Source organism: Coenobita brevimanus, chromosome 5, assembly GCF_032717465.1.
Source record: "Coenobita brevimanus isolate Jiangsu-jjx chromosome 5, ASM3271746v2, whole genome shotgun sequence".
NCBI classification, from domain to species: domain Eukaryota; kingdom Metazoa; phylum Arthropoda; class Malacostraca; order Decapoda; family Coenobitidae; genus Coenobita; species Coenobita brevimanus.
This window is the reverse complement of record NC_136958.1, coordinates 14685620-14705474: the sequence shown is the minus strand read 5'-3', so window position 1 is coordinate 14705474 and position 19855 is coordinate 14685620. Positions and strand designations below refer to the sequence as shown.

The 19855-nt window shown below is 41.0% G+C and overlaps 1 protein-coding gene and 1 pseudogene across 1 annotated transcript in view; both read right to left on the bottom strand.

Moving 5' to 3' along the window:
• Nucleotides 1–19855, bottom strand: part of LOC145398029 (uncharacterized) — a 34947-nt gene that overhangs the window by 9759 nt on the left and 5333 nt on the right. The window contains exons 3-4 of the mRNA XM_080270995.1: nucleotides 18810–18987; nucleotides 8299–8403 (exon numbers count right to left, since the gene is read on the bottom strand). Of these exons, the coding sequence (XP_080127121.1) occupies nucleotides 8299–8403; nucleotides 18810–18987 (283 nt within the window). The remainder of the gene's footprint in view (nucleotides 1–8298; nucleotides 8404–18809; nucleotides 18988–19855) is intronic.
• LOC145399076 (5S ribosomal RNA) lies at nucleotides 17780–17898 on the bottom strand (annotated as a pseudogene).

Below are 19855 nucleotides of genomic sequence, written 5' to 3'. Positions count from 1 at the left end.
TTAATAAGGACACTGTTAAACATCTTAAATCCAGCAACTTAATTAGTGATAGATAGTATGGTTTTCGCCATGAAAGATCCACTGTTGATACAGTATACTCAGTCTCCTGACTCATACCATCAATCAGTCAATTGACCAACATGAAGAAACTCGTGCAGTAACCCTTGATGTTTCCAAAGCTTTCGACAGAGTGTGGCACTGTTCCCTGCTGTCCAAACTCCCTTACTATGGGCTATCATCTTTTGTTCCTCTTATTTATCATACCCCAGCAACAGAGACATAAGAGTAAAAGTAGACGATGTATATTCCAATTTCCCCTCGATTGATGTCGGCATGCCACAAGGATCAGTCTTGGCTCCAACTCTATTCCTAATTCATATCAATGATCTCATCTGTCACCCATAATCCCACTCACTCATATGCAGAAGACTCAACACTTCACAGCTCCTCTACACTTAGACATCCATTCACAGAGTTTAATATTTCTAACTCACAACTCAGTATAGCAGTCTCCATAAATCAAGACTTATCTTAAATCACTGAATGAGGACAAAATAACTTTATCTCATTTAATGCTGGGTAAACCAAATCTATATAATATACTAATACACAGACATTGTTTGATTCTTATATTACCTTCAGTGCTACTAATTGTCCTATCTCTGAAAGTATTGAAATTCTCGGTTTTTCACTTAACAAAGCCCACAGCTGGACTTTTTATGTTAGATCGCATGCTAAAACTACTTCAAAGAAACTTGAATTATTGTATAAAATCTGAAACTTCTTCACTGACGATTCGTTAACTACAATTCACAAGAATCATGCATACTCTTAGTTGAAATATTGCTCACCCTAATGGAAGGGATTGGAGAGGTTGCACTAAAACAACTGGACAAAATTCAAAACAAATCTGTTAGAAACTATTAATAACCCTGCTATTACAAATAAACTACCTCCCCTACAAGTAAGAAAGAATGTTGCCTCCCTTGCATTATTTTACAGATACTGTTGTGGCAAATGCTCAGACGAAGTTGCATCCATTGTGCCACGTCTCCCCGTCTCCCCCGCGCTACACGGGCATCTGGTAGCGCTTATGACTGGGCTGTCATGCTGCCATATTGCAGACCTTCAGCCAATCAAAATTCTTTTATTCCCTGAACTGCATCTCTTTAGAACTCGCTTCCACAGAATGGTTTCCCCCCATACTTCAACCTACTGCTCTTCAAGTCCAACTGTTACAGATTTTTTATGAATAGAAGACACCAGTAATCTGGTATATGCATTTTTTTTTCCCGTCCTGTTTTCTGTTATTGTAAAAAAAGATAGACTACAGGCACCTGATGAGGCTACTAACAGCTAAGGCTCAGTGCCTAAGGCCATCACCATACTAGAGGAGAACTTTGACCTCCAGCTGTTGAGCACCCACCCAAACATATGGGGGAAGTACCTCCTCATCACCAGGGATGAGGAACCACCGGCCAGCTATAGCCACTCCTTGAGAACCGGGATGTTATTGTCCAGCTACATTTACTTGAATATGCAGCCGTGGCTCAGTGGGTTAGAGCGCTCCGCTCAGACTGAAGGGTCGGAGGATCGAATCCACCCAAAGGTCATTGGTAGACATCAGGAAGGGCATCTGGTCATAAAATGCTACAAGCTCCAATCCAAAGTCCTCTACCCAGGGGCAACACCTTAGCTCTTCGGGGATACCTGGCGTAAAACCAAATTATTTTTTATTTATTTATGCAGAAAACCATCCAAAGGCTGTCCTCCAGCAATACCTCCTCAACTTTCACTTTGAGACAGTGGGGACATCAAAGTCTGTGAACAGTCCTGAGCATTATAGAACGACAATGGATCCTACTGGTGCAGGGAGACCTGGGACGTCACGTGGTAGGTGTATGCGGCAGCATGTGGCTCTGACAAGCAGTCATCTGTGCTCCAGCTTTGGTCTAGTGGATTACCCTAATCCAATATACAGTAAAATCGTTGTAACTGCTCTAATAATAATATTACAATGTTAAATTGACCAATTATTGCATCATACAAGAGTTTTTTTTTATATTACTGTTTATCACAGTTAATATTATATATATATCTATATATATATATATATATATATATATATATATATATATATATAAACCCTCGCGTCCAAGACGGGTTTGTCCAATACGTTTCGAATCCAAGACGGAGACCATAAATAATATATTCCAATATATTGCTATAATACAGTTGCATACGTCCAATACGAAACAAACGGTTTATAAGGGCCCAAATCCGAGGAGACTACAGCTATGACGGTCTCACCTGGTACAACACGGTTCCCGCACCCAGGAAAGTGACGTGGTTGTGATGCTGTCCAGTAAAATATTGGCATTTGGTCACGTGATGAGCAGGCCGGGCTACCTTTTGTCTCCCTCACCAGAGCATCATGGACACACTTACCGCGTGTTGCATTTAGCGTTTGCTCCTTGGTTATTGCCTCTCCTTACGTAACCCTGCCTAGGAAACCGCCTGCTAACCCCCTGAAGCGCCGCTATGTACCTCAGGCTAGTAAGCAGGAGATGATTGAGCTACTGGAGATAACAAGCTCAGAAACGCACACTTTCATGGTGAGGAAATTTGTTTCGATGCCAAAATTGGTGTAGGTTGATATTTTTAGGGGCGCTTTTCGAAGATTTTGTGACATTAATTTTTTCCATAAGGTATTGTGTTGGTCCAAGACGTTTCTCGTCCAAGACGGGACCCTCAGGCGACAATATTACCGTCTTTGACGTCAGGATACTGTATATATATATATATATATATATATATATATATATATATATATATATATATATATATATATATATATCAGCAGCAGCAGCAGCAGCAGCAGCCGTTTGAGTATCCACTGCAGGAGCAGCCTATCCCGACTGAAGTCGGGACGATACAGCCAATGTACCTCTACCAAGTGGCTTGGGCTGTCTAGTAGAGAGTGTGTGTAGGGTGAGAAGTGCTTGTAAGTGTAATTGTAGTGTAGGAGTGGCTTTGGATATGTGTGTAGTCTGTGAACCAAGTGTAATCGGCCCGCGCAAGCCGACTGGGTGCAAGCATACTTTATAGTAAGCGACACTAGTTCAACCACAGCACCCCTTGTATCCGCCAAAGCAGTATGTGGCCGGATGAACACTCCCAAAGTTTATTACCCTGGCGGGGTGTGAACCCTGGCTGACCCGTGTACGAAACGCACACTCTACCACTGTACCACAGAGGCTCCATATATATATATATATATATATATATATATATATATATATATATATATATATATATATATATATACTTTTAAAACGATGAGGACTTGTAATGAGCATCACTTGACCGACATTACTCGTATAAGGAAATATTTTTCCTCATGACCGAGATATATATTGTTTTGATTATATGAAATGCATGTTCCAGATCTAACATTAATATGTCTAACAACTCAAAGACATAGAAAGGGAGGGGGAAAGGCAGGACGAATCCTTTTAATAAAGTTTTCTTTTGTCGCTTGACACGATGCAACTTATTTCCCCCCACCCCCCACCATCTTTAGCATTAATTCGAAATACACAAACTTGTCCTTATTTAGACCTTGGTAGACCCACTTACAGGTGGCATCTGCTATGTGCTTAAAGCTGGAGAAGGATATTTCATTTGTCAGGTATTTGTCATATTATTCGGACCTCTGCCCGAAAATATAACTTACAGTGCTGGGGTAGGCACTCCATGCATCGCTACACACTCAAGGCCATCAGGTGCTACTAATGACAGTGGTTTATTACTACTAGAGTTGTTGTGCCTTTGCTGCCACGTCTGGTAAAGAAGTGCTTGCAAAAGGACAAGAATGACGAGCTCACTTCCAAGTGCCTCAGCTGTGGTGGGGGGAATTATCTATGACATTTGAGATTCCCTGAGCACGTGAGAAGGATTGTCGGTGAGAAGGCACAGGCGTTGTAGCTCGCCACTTTGTGCCCGTCCCACCATTCTCGTGTCCAATCTATAGCTTATCTCATCTTCAAGGGAATATGCCACTAACACCACACTGTGCTTCCACCGCCACCACCATTGTGGCAAGGGGTGTGGTTCAGCAACAGCCATCCCACACTAGAAGGAGTGACCCTCCTAAACCAAAATATGAGGGATCATGCCAGCAGTAACAGGGACCCAACTCCCCACAGCAGGCTGCCTCTACTGTCACGTAGCAGTTCAAACTGCTTTGACAGAATGGTTGCCACCCAAACTACTGCTTAAAGCAGCCACCAAAGTGTAATAGCCACTGTAGGCAGGACCTCTCACTCACTGGCAATGCACTCAGTGATGACCAGCCTCATGATCTGCTGGTTCATGTTCATACCGTAGGTTGGTGAATTACACGTGATGGTGCCGCTTGTATTCAAGACACAGATCTACATCACTGATTTTGTGGTAGCTGATGAGCAGCCTGGCGGATGGCATACCTGCTGGCTTGGTTGCAGTGAAGGATGGCGCAAAAGCCAGTGACATCTTATTATCATGTCAATGACAGCCCAAGCTGTCATAACCTCTGGTTCCTCATCATTCATCCCCAGCAGGTTCACAGGGAATGTGCAGGGGGTCAGAAATCAGAGATTGAAGATCAGAGAGGCCATCATCAGGCAGGATACTAACATGATCTTCCTGTTGGAGATTCTAGCCCCAGAGGATTGGGATCTGAGGGTGGCCTCTTGGAGGCACTTGCTGACAGGAATCAGTTCTTCTCTTTCCAAATTCAGCACGAGTGGATACACAGTACTTAGAATATGTCAAAGGTCACCTCTTATACCCACACTCACCTCTGCAATAATGTAAGGGAAACGAAATTATCGTTTATGGGGAAGGAGGAGGGGCAAATCCTGGGAGTCCTACCTTCTGTAAACTCTGTTCCACGTGATGGACTATTAATGTGCAAAAAATTCTGTGCCAGCTTAAAAACTGGTGTCCCCCCTGAAAGGTGACCATCGGGAATCCCACCCTGCCTAAACCGTGGCCCAGGTAAAAGTCTACCAACATGCAAAATTTTCTGTTTTTATGTTGAAAACAATAACAATGCATAACTAACATTGGCCAGAGCCCCCTTGGGTCGCCTTCCCCCACCTGTGGGGGGCGGCCTTTAAAGGTATCACCCTGCCTAAAATTTAGCCTCAGGAAAGATCGACCACTATGCAAAATATCATATTCTTAAGTAAAAATCTTTGGTAATGACCCTCTGGGGGCTGCTCCCTCTCCCTTCCGCCCGTAGGGGTGGTCGTCGAGGGTCTCAGCATGCTTAGAATGTGACAGGGTAAACGTCTACCAATAAGCAAAATTTCGTGTTCCTAAGTTAAAAACTATGATCATGCATAAAGGTTTTGCTGGGATGCTCTAGTGTTGCTCCTCTCCCAAGTGAGGGACGACCCTCAAACATGGCTGAGGTAACCATCTATCAGTATGCTAAATTTCATGATCTTTGATTAAAAATCTTGGTTATGCATTACGTCTAGTCAAGACTACAGGGGACCGCCCTCCCTACGAGGAACGGTCCTTGGGGATCCCACCATGCTTTTATCCTGGCGCAAGTGTAACACTACCATTGTGCAAAAAATTCGTATTTCCAGATTTAGAAAAAACGTGTATAACAATTTTGAATGTGATACCAGAGGGCCGCCATCCTTGTGGGGGAGGAGGAGGCAGCCCTCAAGGATCCCGCCCTACCGGAATACCTGGCCTAGTGGAAAGTCTACCATAGTGCAGAATTCCATTTCCTAACACTCCTCTCAGAAGACCTTAACCACATTCTTTAGGAAAGTACAGTAACTTGGTGAGTGACGAGTGAGGGAGCGAGGGAGGAAGTGATACAGATAGGGATAAGGATTATGTTTTGTTGTTCCTGTGGGTGCGGGGGAAAATCGTAGAAGGATGGCTTGGAAGATAAAGAGACCCTCCATAGTTTGTACAAGACATGACAAACATATGGTTGTTGACGGGATCATCACATTTAAGTTGCTCTAATGTTGGATGTTGTTCCATGGCTAGGCTGAAAAGGAAGAGAATATTAGTACTCAGTAGGAAGAATATAAATTAGAAGGAAGTGAAGTAATATGAAAAAAAAAAAAAAACAAACTGCAGGGCGCTCAGAGGGCACAGTTACGTTGCCACTTGCTCGATCTGCAGCACAATAGATTAACATCTTCCCATTCTTACATTCAGTGCATTTGCGAAGAAAGATCGTAATCGGACCAGGCATTCATGAGTTAATGCCTCACCCTGAATTTTGATGTTGATCCATAACCTTAAACCTTCACCTGTCTGCAACAAAATCGAATCACTTCTACCCAGATCGACACACAATGTATGAGCCATTTTTAATTCAGATCGGAGCTAGCCCTGACGAAATTTTTACATACATTCATACACACATACATACATACATGTATAAATACTTACTCGATCACAATAGCTGTCTTCAGGGTCGCCAGTGAAAAACTAGTTACGTATATAGTCAATAATCGCTGCTTTAGCGTCATTTAGATCACATTTTTAAAGGTAATTGAAACATTAGTAATACCTATCAGAAAAGATAAAAATTGGGTTTAGGGCTACTTTAGAGCCTCTATGTTGAGGAAATCTCTATCTGACACCTTAAATACTCTCTTGCCACAGAAAGTAAAAATGTCACATACAAATACACCCTACCTTAAAACTTGGCGAATACCATCATCATTATTCTCTAACGTCAGCATGTATTGACTCACTGCGCGACAAGGCCTCTCACAAAATACTAGGTGTTATCTGTTTCATTGCATACCAGTATTTTCAGATATCATCAATCCAGTTTATTTTATGTGCATCTCTTCCTCCCATCTCTTATCTGCGTTGCCAGTCTGGTGCCATTATCACCATCGCCACCGACGATGGAAAGGTTGCTTTACTTATCTGTCTGTTTGCCTGCCAGATTACAGAAAAATAATGAAGAAACTCAAGAAAAACAATTAGCTGTTATGGGAAAGTTCCAATTGACCCAAAGGTTATGTGATTAAACTTTGATGAATGGTAATAATGCCTAGACACCGACGTGATGCTTCAGCTAGACCTGACAATTATGTAAAACTGACTTCAAGTACCCTATTCTATTGAGTGTTCAACGGAGAGCCTTTCTGTCAAACTGTTATATGCTGGAAGAATGAGTAAACTTTTACACATAAGTCTCTAGTCGGGAACTCTGCCCTTACCCTAGACATGATGTGTTACAATACATTTTCTCATCTTTTCTGAACATTCCTTGGGTTATGCTTGGGACGTTTGCTATAAGTGCATAATGTTTTTCTTCAACAGATGGAACGCTATCTTAAAAGGTAACTGGAGCTTATCAAAAATTCATTCATATATTCATATTTATTACTCAGAGTAATTATCATCAGTGGTAATTGGTGAGGGAATTATGTAGGGGAGGATAGTGTAGAAATGAGATAGCTTATCTCATGTATTCCTTAACCGAATACAAAAACTTGTCAACTTTGTGCTATATCGTTTTCTGATTAGCGCAACAGTTGAGCGTAGCCATTTTCAGTACCACGCATAATATGAAAGATAACTGGAAAGGTGCCTTAAATATCAGACTTTGCACTTTTAGAAAGGACACTTAGAATGTAGCAACGAATTTATTATGTGAATATCGAATAACGAATTCACCTGACAAAACGCTTTTTGTATTTCGGTAATCATAATTTTCTTTTACTTATTTATTTATTCATTTATATCCGATCCGTGTGTACACTTCAGTGAGGAGACATTCGATTTTCTATCTTTTAACAAGGGATGTGGCAACAGCAAGTACATACTGTATACTAAAAATGATCATTTATCAAACACTAGAGGGGCGCTCAGTGGAGCGCATTTCTCCTACAAGAGCAAAGTAATTTCCAACCACTCTTTATAATGAGTTAAGAGTTCTCATTTTTTATTAGGGTTTCGCAATAAGTGTTTTGCGGATCCAGAATCTGTAATACGATCCAGATCGGTCCCAAAAGTTAATCTATTGTTCTCTGGGACATGGGCTACCTACCCACCAAATTTGGTCCAAATCTCTCTCTTAGTTTTTAGTAATCCTCCTAACAGACAAACAAACAAACAAACGGGGGTGAAAACAAACTCTCCTTGTCAGAGAGAATAATCACTGTTATATAAAAGTTTCTCAGAAGTGATGGGATTGTTCATACCTGCTGATGTTGCGTGTGTTGATTATAATAAACTTAACTGAAGTGTGATGTCTACCTTGATGCGGACGTAAATAACCTTCGTGACACTCGCTGATGCTGCAGTGGACGTTGACATGAAAATCCCCATTTCTGAGATGTGTTCCGTCCACACGACAGCCAGCTTAGGTGTGAAAAATTAAAAAAATGAAATTATGACATATTTTAATAAATATTTACAGATAATCCTAAGGTAAAAATTTGTAAACACAGACATAAAAACGATCATATTTCGAGTATTTAGTCTTGTGTTTAACGCAGATAATTCTGTTACTCCACAGACTCTAAAATCTGGTTTCGGAATCCTACCTGTTTCTTGTTCATAGTTGTCATCTAAAGTCTTAGTTAACCTGTTTGTAAGAATCTAGTATATAAATTGATGGACAGATAAATAGAGACAGATAGATAGATAGATAGATATAGATAGATAGATAGAGACAGACAGACAGACAGACAGACAGACAGGCAGACAGATAGACAGAGAGATAGATAGACAGACTGTAAATAAAGAGGGGGATATATACAAATGTATAAATCAGTACATGAATAGAAGGATATAAACAAAGGTCTTGTTAGTCTCATTTCTTATTAAGCATAATTACAATTGGTTTACACCGTGTTTCAGGGGTTTTATCTTTTCTTAATATATTGAACAAATAAGTGAGTTTGAACCTAAAACTTATTTCGTCAGCAGTCTCTCCTGGCACATTTGCGTCTTCATAAACACATACTGATAGTATTTTATTTTAAATGTACAGTTCTTCGTAACACTGTTCAGTCCATGCACTGAAAATTTCCCAGTTATTAACTTTCAAAGAATTCATTTGTCGTTTCTTTGGTTCTTATCGAACCTGTTCCAAAACCTTTCACTTGGCAATCGCTTCCAACTGATCCAAGTTTCTCTGTTGTCTTTCACCACTGTCTTTTGTTCACAAGCCTATTCATTTCTTTCCTACCTGTTTAAGCATTCGTTAATTTTATATGCAGTTTTACTTACTTTCGTAATTATGATCAAGGTTTTTGTTTTGGAATATTAGTTTTTGCTGTCTTTATTAGCATTTGTTTTGTTTGTTTTTCAACAGCTGCTCCCGGAAAGGTGTACCTTCAAGTGGTGGTATCGATTAGATCTAGTGGCCCCACTGCCTGGATTACAAGTGAAGAATTATTTCAGATTGTTATCCACTAGTTTCGCATCCAGATAATTGTGGGGTTGCAACTACTGCTACTACTACTACTACTATTTTTATGAAAGATCATCTCAGTCTTGATCTGGTTTGAACCAAGCTTAGTGGTAGGGTTAAGAGTCAGGCAACAACAACTGGAAAAAAATTTTGTGAAAAGTCATCAGTCAAGGTAACAAGGCAAGGTCAAAGTTCACCCTGTGTGTATGTGTGAAAAATAAATATAACAGTTTAATCTGATGTAGGTCAAACGTGGTGGAGGAGTTTAGGATCACCTAAAAGGTTGAAATTTTAAAAAATTGCAGTAGGTCAAAAATCAAGGCCACGTGACATGGTCAACCCAAAATTTATATCCGATGTACACTAAACTTTGTGGAAGGGTTCGAGTTGAAACAAGGATAAAGATATATGATTTTGAGAACAACCAGTCAAAGGTAAAGGCCATAGGGCGTGTTCAGACATCAAAGTCACTGGGCAAAGTCAGCTCATATAGTTTTGATCCGATTTGAACCAAATTTGGTGGTGTTAGGCAAGAATGACAAATCCGATTTTGATAGTAGTCTATCGAAGATCAAAGCCACAGTCAAATATTTGACCCATACAGTAGACCAGTCAGTGCTCACGGGTGTTGCACCCTCTGATGGCAACACCCGCACTCCTTCTTGTTGATAAACTAATTTTGATCGACGAGTCTATTTGGTAACTATAGGCCTTCTATTTTATGAAGGCGGTTTGGGTGGGGCCTCCTAAGACCTCACACCGCTAGCTCTGTTGCCACATCGCCACCACACACGTGCTTTTCTCCTCTCTCTCTCTCTCTCTCTCTCTCTCTCTCTCTCACACACACACACACACACTCACTCATATTTATATTTATATTAACTACTTCTGTTTTTATTTTCTTTGTTTTCTTTCCTCGTTTTGAATTTTGATGGGCAAGCTTCCATGGCGGGAGACTGACTGAGTATGAGCTGCACACACAAGGCTATCTCCCGTGTCACTCCACTTGACAACGTCACAAAAGCAACGCTGACAAGTCTTACCAGATTTATACTCTACTATAGCTTTTTTTTTTATTACATCTATACAGTGTATTTAAAATTCATTTATAAGTAGTTACTAACTTAAAATAGTAGAGAGAGAGGGAAAGAGAGGTGAGCAGGCATAATTACAAATGTGTGGCGGCGGTGATGTGGCACTTGAGCTAGTGGTGTGAGGTCTTAAGTTGTCCCACCCAAACTGCCTTCATAAAATAGAATGACTATAGTATGTTCCGTCCTTTTGGATGCTGAATTAAGTTGTACAACATACCATACGTCGGTCACAGTAGTTACTGAATTTAATAATAGCAACATGAGTGACAGAGTTTTTAACTGCTGTTTTGAAGTTTCATTCTTTATTTCCCCATCTGAGCTTTACAAAGTCTACTTCCACCTTCTCTCTTGGGGAAGAGTATGTACTTTTTTTTATGTAATTCATGTCTACAGCATTTGCTTACATTTTACCTGTATCATATTCGAAATGTTCCTACACATGAGTCTGTTTTGTCATTGCTAACTTCTGTAATGAATTGTCTGTAATGAATTGTCCTACATGCAAAATTGTCTGGTGTCAGCCTTGACGAAGAACTCACATTTAAGCCACATGTATGTTTAAATGCTTTATTAACCCGTACAATCCCGCCATCGGCAGGGTGCCTATGGTACAAAACGTCTTGAGTAATCCCAGCGATGTGATGGTGCCAACAGCATAATTTGAGCACTGTAGCACGTCTCTGACTGCTTCAGTCTAGCTAATTTTTTGCTAAGGAGTAGCTTAATGTATTGGCGACATTGTGCACAAGCACTTGTAGCACTGAGTTTGGTTCTGCATGGCTGGGTAATATCAGTGTGCCACTGTCCATCACAGCGTTAGAATGTCGCAGAAGTCACGCCATTTTCCCACCTCATTGGGCTGGAGGAGGTGGTTGACACTGTCACATGGACCCTCTGTCCCTTCCTTTAGTGATTCTATAGAAGAGGAAGACCTGGACGACTCTTCTGGGGAGGAATATGAGCCAGTGGAGAAGGATATTGAGAACGGGGATTTCCCCATTCTCCTCTCCCCATTCTCTCTCATCCCGCCCAGCTGGGAGGGAAAACTTATCTCACGGCTTGGGAAACTGGGCTAGAAACACGATGGACGGCCATCCTGCATTTATTTCTCCTATAAGGAGTACTTTTTTTTTTTTGCTTTTCCTTAATTTATATGTCCTTTTGGATTGTTTTATGTAATAAAATTTTTTTCCATTTTTGGTGCAGGATTGGGTGGGTATAAAATTGCAAAAATGCCTGGGATGGTACGGGTTAACCCTTTCGCGCGTGGATAAGTTAATAAGTTTTTTGTGTCATGATGCATCAGCTTTTCTCCCCTCCCCCCCTGCCACCGCTCTCTCCAAAAAAGTATTTTTGGCTTATTTTCACCACCCAAACATATTTAGTTTGCCACAAAACCCACATATTCCTATTTGTCGGTCTTTGTTCTAAACAATTAAAAAAAAAAAAAAAACACTATACGTAAATTAGGGCCATATGAATAAACATTCAGAAGCATACATCTTACTTCCCAACATCATAAGTCGAATGTTTATTAATCAATCTCTACATGTTATACATCATTGAAAAGAGAATTTTATTAGCTTTCGAATGCCGGAAGTCCCAGTTTGATACGAGGTATGGTGTTCAAGTAATAAGCGAAAAAGTAAAACCCATTTCCGACAGACAACAGATTTTTTATTCAGGGAGCTCTAGCGAAAAACTTTTCTCGACACTGTTATATTGTTATTTTATCATCCTATGCAGAATTTCATTGGCTTTCATTTGAGTTCACAACGGTGATCCTAGGCCTCACACTTTTCGAGAAAAATGCAAAAAACTATGGTGTACCCATGCCACGTCATGACTGTAGGGCAGTTTCCTGCCTTCCTCTAAGCTACTGCACACATTTCACCAATTCTTTGTACACTAGATATGCACATAGTGCTTTAGTTTTCTTGTTGTTTCTATGAACCAGTGAAAAAAGAGGTGGTCACTATGGAGACAGTGAAGAAAGGAGTCAGAGTCGGAGACAAGACAGTGTATGACACAGAAAGGTTGTATGCAAGAATGCTCGTGACAAGTGCTCACAGGGGCTTTGACTTAAAGGATGTCCTCAGTTATGAACTGGCACCCATCCCATTCAGTCTATTCGATGAATATGGTGATATGAGGAAAGGCAACAAATCCTCTCTTGTCAGCCATCTTGCAGTATTGAAGCATTCAACCATTCAGCCCAAGATTGAAATCACTGATGGTAATGCAATGCTGTACCACATCTCTTGGCCAAAGAATGCAACAATGGAACAGCTGGCAACTAACTTCAGCAAATCAGTATCTCGAAGTCATGAGGTGTACGTTATCTTTGACCGGTACCAGGAGGGATCCATTAAGTCCCATGAACATGAGAGACGTACATCTGGAGCTCTGCCCCTTGACATCAAAATGACAATGACCACTCCTCTGCCAGATAGGAATGTGCTCATGAAGAATGTCAACAATAAAAAGCAACTCATTGGCCTTCTTTGTTCAGCACATGATGATGATGATGTGAATGTGAAGATCATTGGTCAGGAGGATGAAGAATTTGGACATGAAGAAGCCGATATCAACATCATCAGCTACACTCTTCTTTTGGCAAGAGAGGAAAGCAGAGAACACATTCAGGTACTGAGTGAGGACACAGATGTGTTTGTGCTGTTGGTGTACTTTTGTTGTAAACACCACCTCTCCCAGGAGGTCACAATGAGGAAGTTTGATGGAACAGTTATCGATATAACTGCTACAGCTAGAAAGCTTGGAAATAAAAGCTTGCAGCTTTTGCCCTTGCATGTGATTACCGGGTGTAACATAGTCTCATACCCCTTTGGGAAAGGCAAAGTATCTGCCATTAATGTCATGATGAAGCATGACAACCCTGATCTTACTCCAGTGGGTCAACCAAACACTTCTGAAGAAGTCTTGATGGAGACTGGTCGTCGTCTGTTTTGCCTCTTGTATGGTGCCAAGATCTGCACAACCATGGCTGAAGTTCGCCACATGCTCTTCACCACAAAGAGAGAAAAATGCTCCAATCTCCACTCTCTTCCGCCAACAGACGAGGCACTCACTCACCACATGAAGCGAGCTCACCTTCAGGCAATGTTGTGGAAAGCTGCTGATGAGCAGCAACCCCCAGATGTGAATGCAGAAGACTATGGGTGGCATAACAGAGATGGGGTCCCCTATCCAGTAACAATGTATAGGCCTGCAGCACCTTCAGACCTGATGAAAGTTATCGCATGTGGATGCACAAGCAGCACACCATGTAGTCGTAAGCAGTGCAGCTGTAAGAGTGCAAAGATGTCTTGCACCACATTCTGCAGCTGCCAAACAGAGGACAAGTGCAACAATGAACATACAGTTAAGCAGATGTTCGATGATCCTCTTGAATCAGATAGTGAAGATGATCTGGATGAATAGATCTCTGTTTTGAGCTATGGATGTAAATGTTTAAAGCTTATATATTGTGGTGAAGTGTAGAGAGCTTTCTTTTAAATATTTTGGTGAAGGGTAGTCTAGAGAACTTACTGATGAATGTTAGTCACTGCTGGCATCATACATTTTGTTACTGTTATATGCTATTTTTATACCGTTTGGTAGCTTTTTGCCCATACTATGTCCATGTATTGTCATGACGAATGTGTATGATGTTAAATAAAACTCATAGACGTTATTATAATAGCAGTGACAGCTTGTACATAGTATTTAAAGCAGGTATCCTCTTGATCTTCTTCACAGTACCACAGTGATAGATATGGTCTGGCCGCCATTTTGAATTTCTGTTAATAAAAACAAATGCCCAAGGGTGCCAGAGTGGCTTCCGTCAGATTCATCATTAGGACACCCAGGAGGACTAGAAATAGCAAAAAAATCTTGTATATACCCTACTGTAAGGTTCACCTCACTGTCTCCTGGACTATATACAGCACCTTACCTGTATTACTGACTGCCTTGGAGAGAGTTCCAACATACTTGACCTCTTCCTTACAACTAATCCTTCTGTTTTCGTTGTTAATCTTTCCTCTCTGTTGCACTCCTCCGATCAAACGTTATTACCTTAACCTACCCTATTGCTCCATTACGGACTGTGGACCTTTCAAAGGAACATCAATTGTGGCACTGTGGAGCTGCTGACTGGGAGGCTCTCAGGCAGTACTTCTTTGATTTTCCCCGGAATGATTATTGCTTCTATGGCCGGGAGCCATCTGAGTGTGCCTTGTGCATTACAGAGGTTATTCTCTCGGGCATGGAAGCATACATTCCTTTCTCATATCATTTGACTAATGCAAGAAAGACTTGGTTTAATCATGCTTGTTCTAATGCTGTCCACAACAAGGAGAGGGCCTATAAAAGGTACCGCAGCCAACCCATCCTTGAATCACATCTTTTTTGTTTCTGCCCGGAATCGTACTAAGACTGTTCTTCGCTCTGCTAAAAATAATATCATATGTACTAAATGCCCTCAAGTCTCCAATTCGAATTCTTCCCGCTCCTTCTGGCACTTTGCCAAAAACCTTTCTAACAACTTTACCTCATCACCCTTCCCTCCTCTTTTCTACTCTGATTGCTCTATACCTATTTATTCCACTGATACGCAGATCTCCTCGCTCAAACTTTCTCCTCCAATTCCACCTTTGACGATTCTGGTGCTGTTCCTCCATCACTTCCCCCCTCTAACTTCCTCATGGCTGACATTAAAATTTCTTCAACTGATTTATTTTCTGCCATCACTGGCCTCAGTACTAACTAGGCATATGGGCCAGATGGAGTCCCTCCTGTTGTCCTCAAGAACTGTGCTTACACCCTGCTTAAGTAAACTCTTTCGCCTTTGTCTATCAACTTGTATCCTTTCCTTCTTGCTGGAAGTTTGCTCTCATTCAGCCTGTCCCAAAGAAGAGTGACCATTCCCAACCATCTAACTGTCGCCCAATTGCTTTAACATCCTGTGTCTCAAAGTTTTCGAGTCTATTCACAACCCTCTTTCTGATCGTCAGTGTGGGTTCCATCAAGGATGCTCCACTGGCGATCTTCTCACCTACCCTTCAGACTCCTGGTCATCCTCCTTTCGGGACTTTGGTGAAAGCTTTGCCATTGCACTTGACATCTCAAAGGCTTTCAATCAAGTCTGGCATTAGCCTTTAATTTCCAAACTGCCCTCCTATGGATTCTATCCTTCTATCTATGCCTTCATCTATAGCTTCCTTTCTGGTCGTTCTATAGCTGCTGTTGTAGACGGCCACTGTTCTTCACCTAGATTTATGATCTGTGGTGTTTCTCAGGGCTCTGTCCTATCACCAACTCTCTTCCTTTTATTCATCAATGACCTTCTAGGTTGTACATCTAACCCTATCCGCTCGTACACTGATGATTCCACCCTTCACTTTTCCATTTGGTTTCAGCAACGTCCATCTCAACAGTTACTTCAACAAACAAGGGATGAGGCTATGGCACACCTAATGTCTGACTTGGCTCGTATCTCTGACTAGGGTAATAGTAATCTTGTTGTTTTTCATGCATCAAAGACTCAGTTCTTACACCTGTCATCCCGACAAAATCTTCCACAGGAGTAACAACTAATGTTTAATAATATCCAGCTCAGTCCTACACCACCCTAAAACATACTTGTGGTTTCACTCTGAAGGGATTTATCTTGGAAAGATCATATTACATCTCTTGTAAAATCTGCTTCCAAGAGATTAGGTGTGCTAAGCCGACTTCATACATTCTTTACCCCTGCACAGTTGTTGACTTTATACACTGGTTTTATTAGTCCCTGTGTAGAGTACAGCTCTCATGTGTGGGGAGGCTCTCAACATACAGCTCTTCTCAACGAGGTGGAGCCAAGGCTTTTCGTCTCATTAACTCTCCTCCTCTTACTGGCTTTCTTCAACCTCTGCCTCTTTGCCGCACTGTTGCATCTTTACGACTTTTCTGTCGCTACTTCAGTGGTTACTGCTCCTCTGAGCTGTCTGCTTTCATCCCCCCACTTTTACAACGGCGTACCACCCGTCTAGCAACAAACTCTCATCCATTTTCTGTCCAACACTTTAATGGAAAAATAACCGTTACTCCCAGTTTTTCATTTATGGAACAGATCAAATCTGCAACTATCTCCCTCTGTCTGTATTTCCTACTTCCTATAATCTCCAGTCTTTCAAAAGCAGTGTGTCCAAGCATCTCGAAATGAACGGATCTTGAATGGTTCCTTCTTCTTTGCATATATCTATCTATCTATCTATCTATATATCTATATCTATCTATCTATCTCTCTTTCTCTCTCTCTCTCTCTCTCTCTCTCTCTCTCTCTCTCTCTCTCTCTCTCTCTATATATATATATATATATATATATATATATATATATATATATATATATTAGAGGCTAATATACGAGTAAATGTATGTGGATGAGTAATTTGGTGAGTGTGCTGGCATGTCTCAGCTATCCCTCTTTAGGAGGAAAAGGCTAGGTATATAAATAGATAGATAGACAGCGATAAAACAAATGTTTTGGACAGAGAGAGAGAGAGAGAGAGAGAGAGAGAGAGAGGGAAAAAGTTAATGAATGGTGAACGGTAGTAGACCCTAAGTCTTAAATGTGCAGGATAGTTCTGGTTGCTGGTAATGAACAATAGATTTGCAGATTAATCCAGAGTTTTGTTGATATCCATGACTTTTGAACATGTGCGGTAATAGAAAAAAGATATAAATGCGCAAAGGAAGTGAAAAGTAGAGTAAAATAACGATGCATGCTTTGAAGGCCTTGACATTAGACTCGGATCTGAATGTGAAAGCCGCAACAGACTGCTTAAATGTGTTTTATTGCTCACATTAACAAGGTGCGAACATTTGCTGTAGCAGGAGAGCAAAAAATGTCAAGATAAAGGCAGAGGAAATGTAGTTAGTAAGGAACATAGGTGAAGTGCTTAAGTTAGAGTGGCCAAAACAAAGAATAATGTGATTCGTGAAAGATATGGGGAAAGGAAGCTAGTTGACAATAGGTCACTTGAGGAAAGATGTAGTTAGAGTGATGAAAAGGATATATGTGAATGAGTTTGAGGTTGGGAGGATGGCTGGTTGTCAAAGATTTTTCATTCATTCATTGCCAGACGCCATGTATCCCACACGGGGTGGCCAAGGGCTTAGAGTTAATTGTTTTACAGGGAGGGGCACTAATCCTCCACCAACCCCACTTGACACGTAGGGATGCCAACAGCATCTGGTGTTCCAAGGCGGTCACCCATCCAAGTACTAACCAGACCCAACGTTGCTTAACTTCGCTGATCGGACGGGAAGCGGTGTACTCAACGTGGTGTTGTCAAAGATGAAAATGAATAATGATGGTGAACGAATGTGTGAGGAAGCCAGGTATGAAAGTCGATGATATGAGGCAACTTACGGGATTGAGTTTGTTGTTGGACTGACTTTGTGATAGGGGATGTGAACAGCATCTTGAAAACAAGCAAACAAACAGACAAACAAAAATGTCCCGATCCTTATGTCTTTGAGGCAGCTTTAGGATTCCAGGGGCTTGAACGAGTGAGTGTGTGGCCTATTTCACTGGGGATGCTATTGATTAGGGCTCTTCCCATCATTTTTTCCCTCTTTCCTTGTGTTCTGGTCCATACTTTCACATATACTTGGTCGGAAATAAAGATGAGATTATGATGAATCGTGAGAGATCGATTTGGTGGGGCCGGTTCAGCAGGAAGGAGGCATGGAGACCGAGAAGAAAACACATGCAAGACCTCACGTGACTGGTCCAAACAGTGTTGTGATTGATCAGCATCCATGTTTGCACTTTTCTGTGCTCTGTCACTGACCAAAGGCTAACGTCAATCTCAAATGATTAATGTAACGAGTCACTTTTTATTAATTTTCAATATATATTGAAGTAAAAGTATTTGAAAACCGTACTCAAGTTAAAGTAAAATTAATAAAAAAAAAATTATATAATTTTTAAAAAGTCGATATCCATAAAACTTGCTTGAGTACAGTACTCAAGCAAAATTACATCGTAATATTACAAGTCTGCAGATAACTTGCCCCAAGATGGTGGCAGTGAATCAGAAACGGAGTAACCATATGTAAATAACATGTGAAACCAGTAGACGTCGGTGCAAGTGATGGCTATCACAGAAATACTTCATTACAGAATTGTTACAGTTTTTATCATCTTCAGTCTCTCTCTCTCTCTCTCTCTCTCTCTCTGTATGTGTGTGTGTGTGTGCACTAACCTGCGTCTGTTGATGGTGGTACTGTTGGTGAGCAGGAGTAGTTAAGAATTTCCCCCAGTGACGTCCTGATGTCCATCACAGCTGCCTGGACCTCATTCACTCTGGCCCCGATAAAATTGTTGGTGGTGCTGCTCTCATTGGCCAGGCGACCCACCTCTTGGATAATGCTGTCACGTGTCTGGCCGTGGCGGAGACAAATGCGTCTTTAATAATCTTCCCAGTACAAGAAGTATTTCATTCAATAAAACTGTCCGGCGGTGTTACTAAATGTATGCAGCAGGCATGTGCACAGATAAAACCCTAACAAATGCTTGAGGATCTGCTCATTCGCCCTCTCTGCAACCAGAAGAGTGCGGTTTGGGGGGCAACATCTTTTTATTTATTTTTTCATGCCGTTAGGACACAACAAAAGCTATTTGTATACCCAAGAAAGAGCCACAGATTCCTAACACTGATGAGTGTTACGGAGGAAAGATATAGTATTCATTTCTGGATTTATTAATGCAAGATTTGAAGAGAAGATTGACAGGAGATGAGAGCACCACGACACGAGATACTGCGCACTCATATTAATGTATCACAAATCCGAAATCCTAGGTACGCCAAACATATGCAGAAGTAACCAACTTATCCTCACACAGCAAATTTTAAGATATGGAAGAGAAGGAAAAGATCCAGAAGGAACTTAAAAGTATTTTAGCTTCCAACAAAATTCCAGAAATAGTGTGAAGCCTTGTTAGTGTAATGAGTAAGACAGAAAACAATGACCAAATGATCTCAGTTCATTGAGGTAAAAAAAAAAATAATAATAACATGGCCACCATAATGACTGCCACTGTATTCGTCTGCCACATATTTGCCATGATAAGTACCATACAAAGGGTTTCAGTGCTATTTTCTAGAAATTCAAGCACAACCCGGAATTAAATTTTGGTATCAAAGAATCTGTTTCTTTTTGTCGATGATAATGCGGTGTTATGCACCAGTTTAGGAAATGTCAGATGTTATATTAATCATGTCGGTATATCACAGTAAATGCCAAAGGT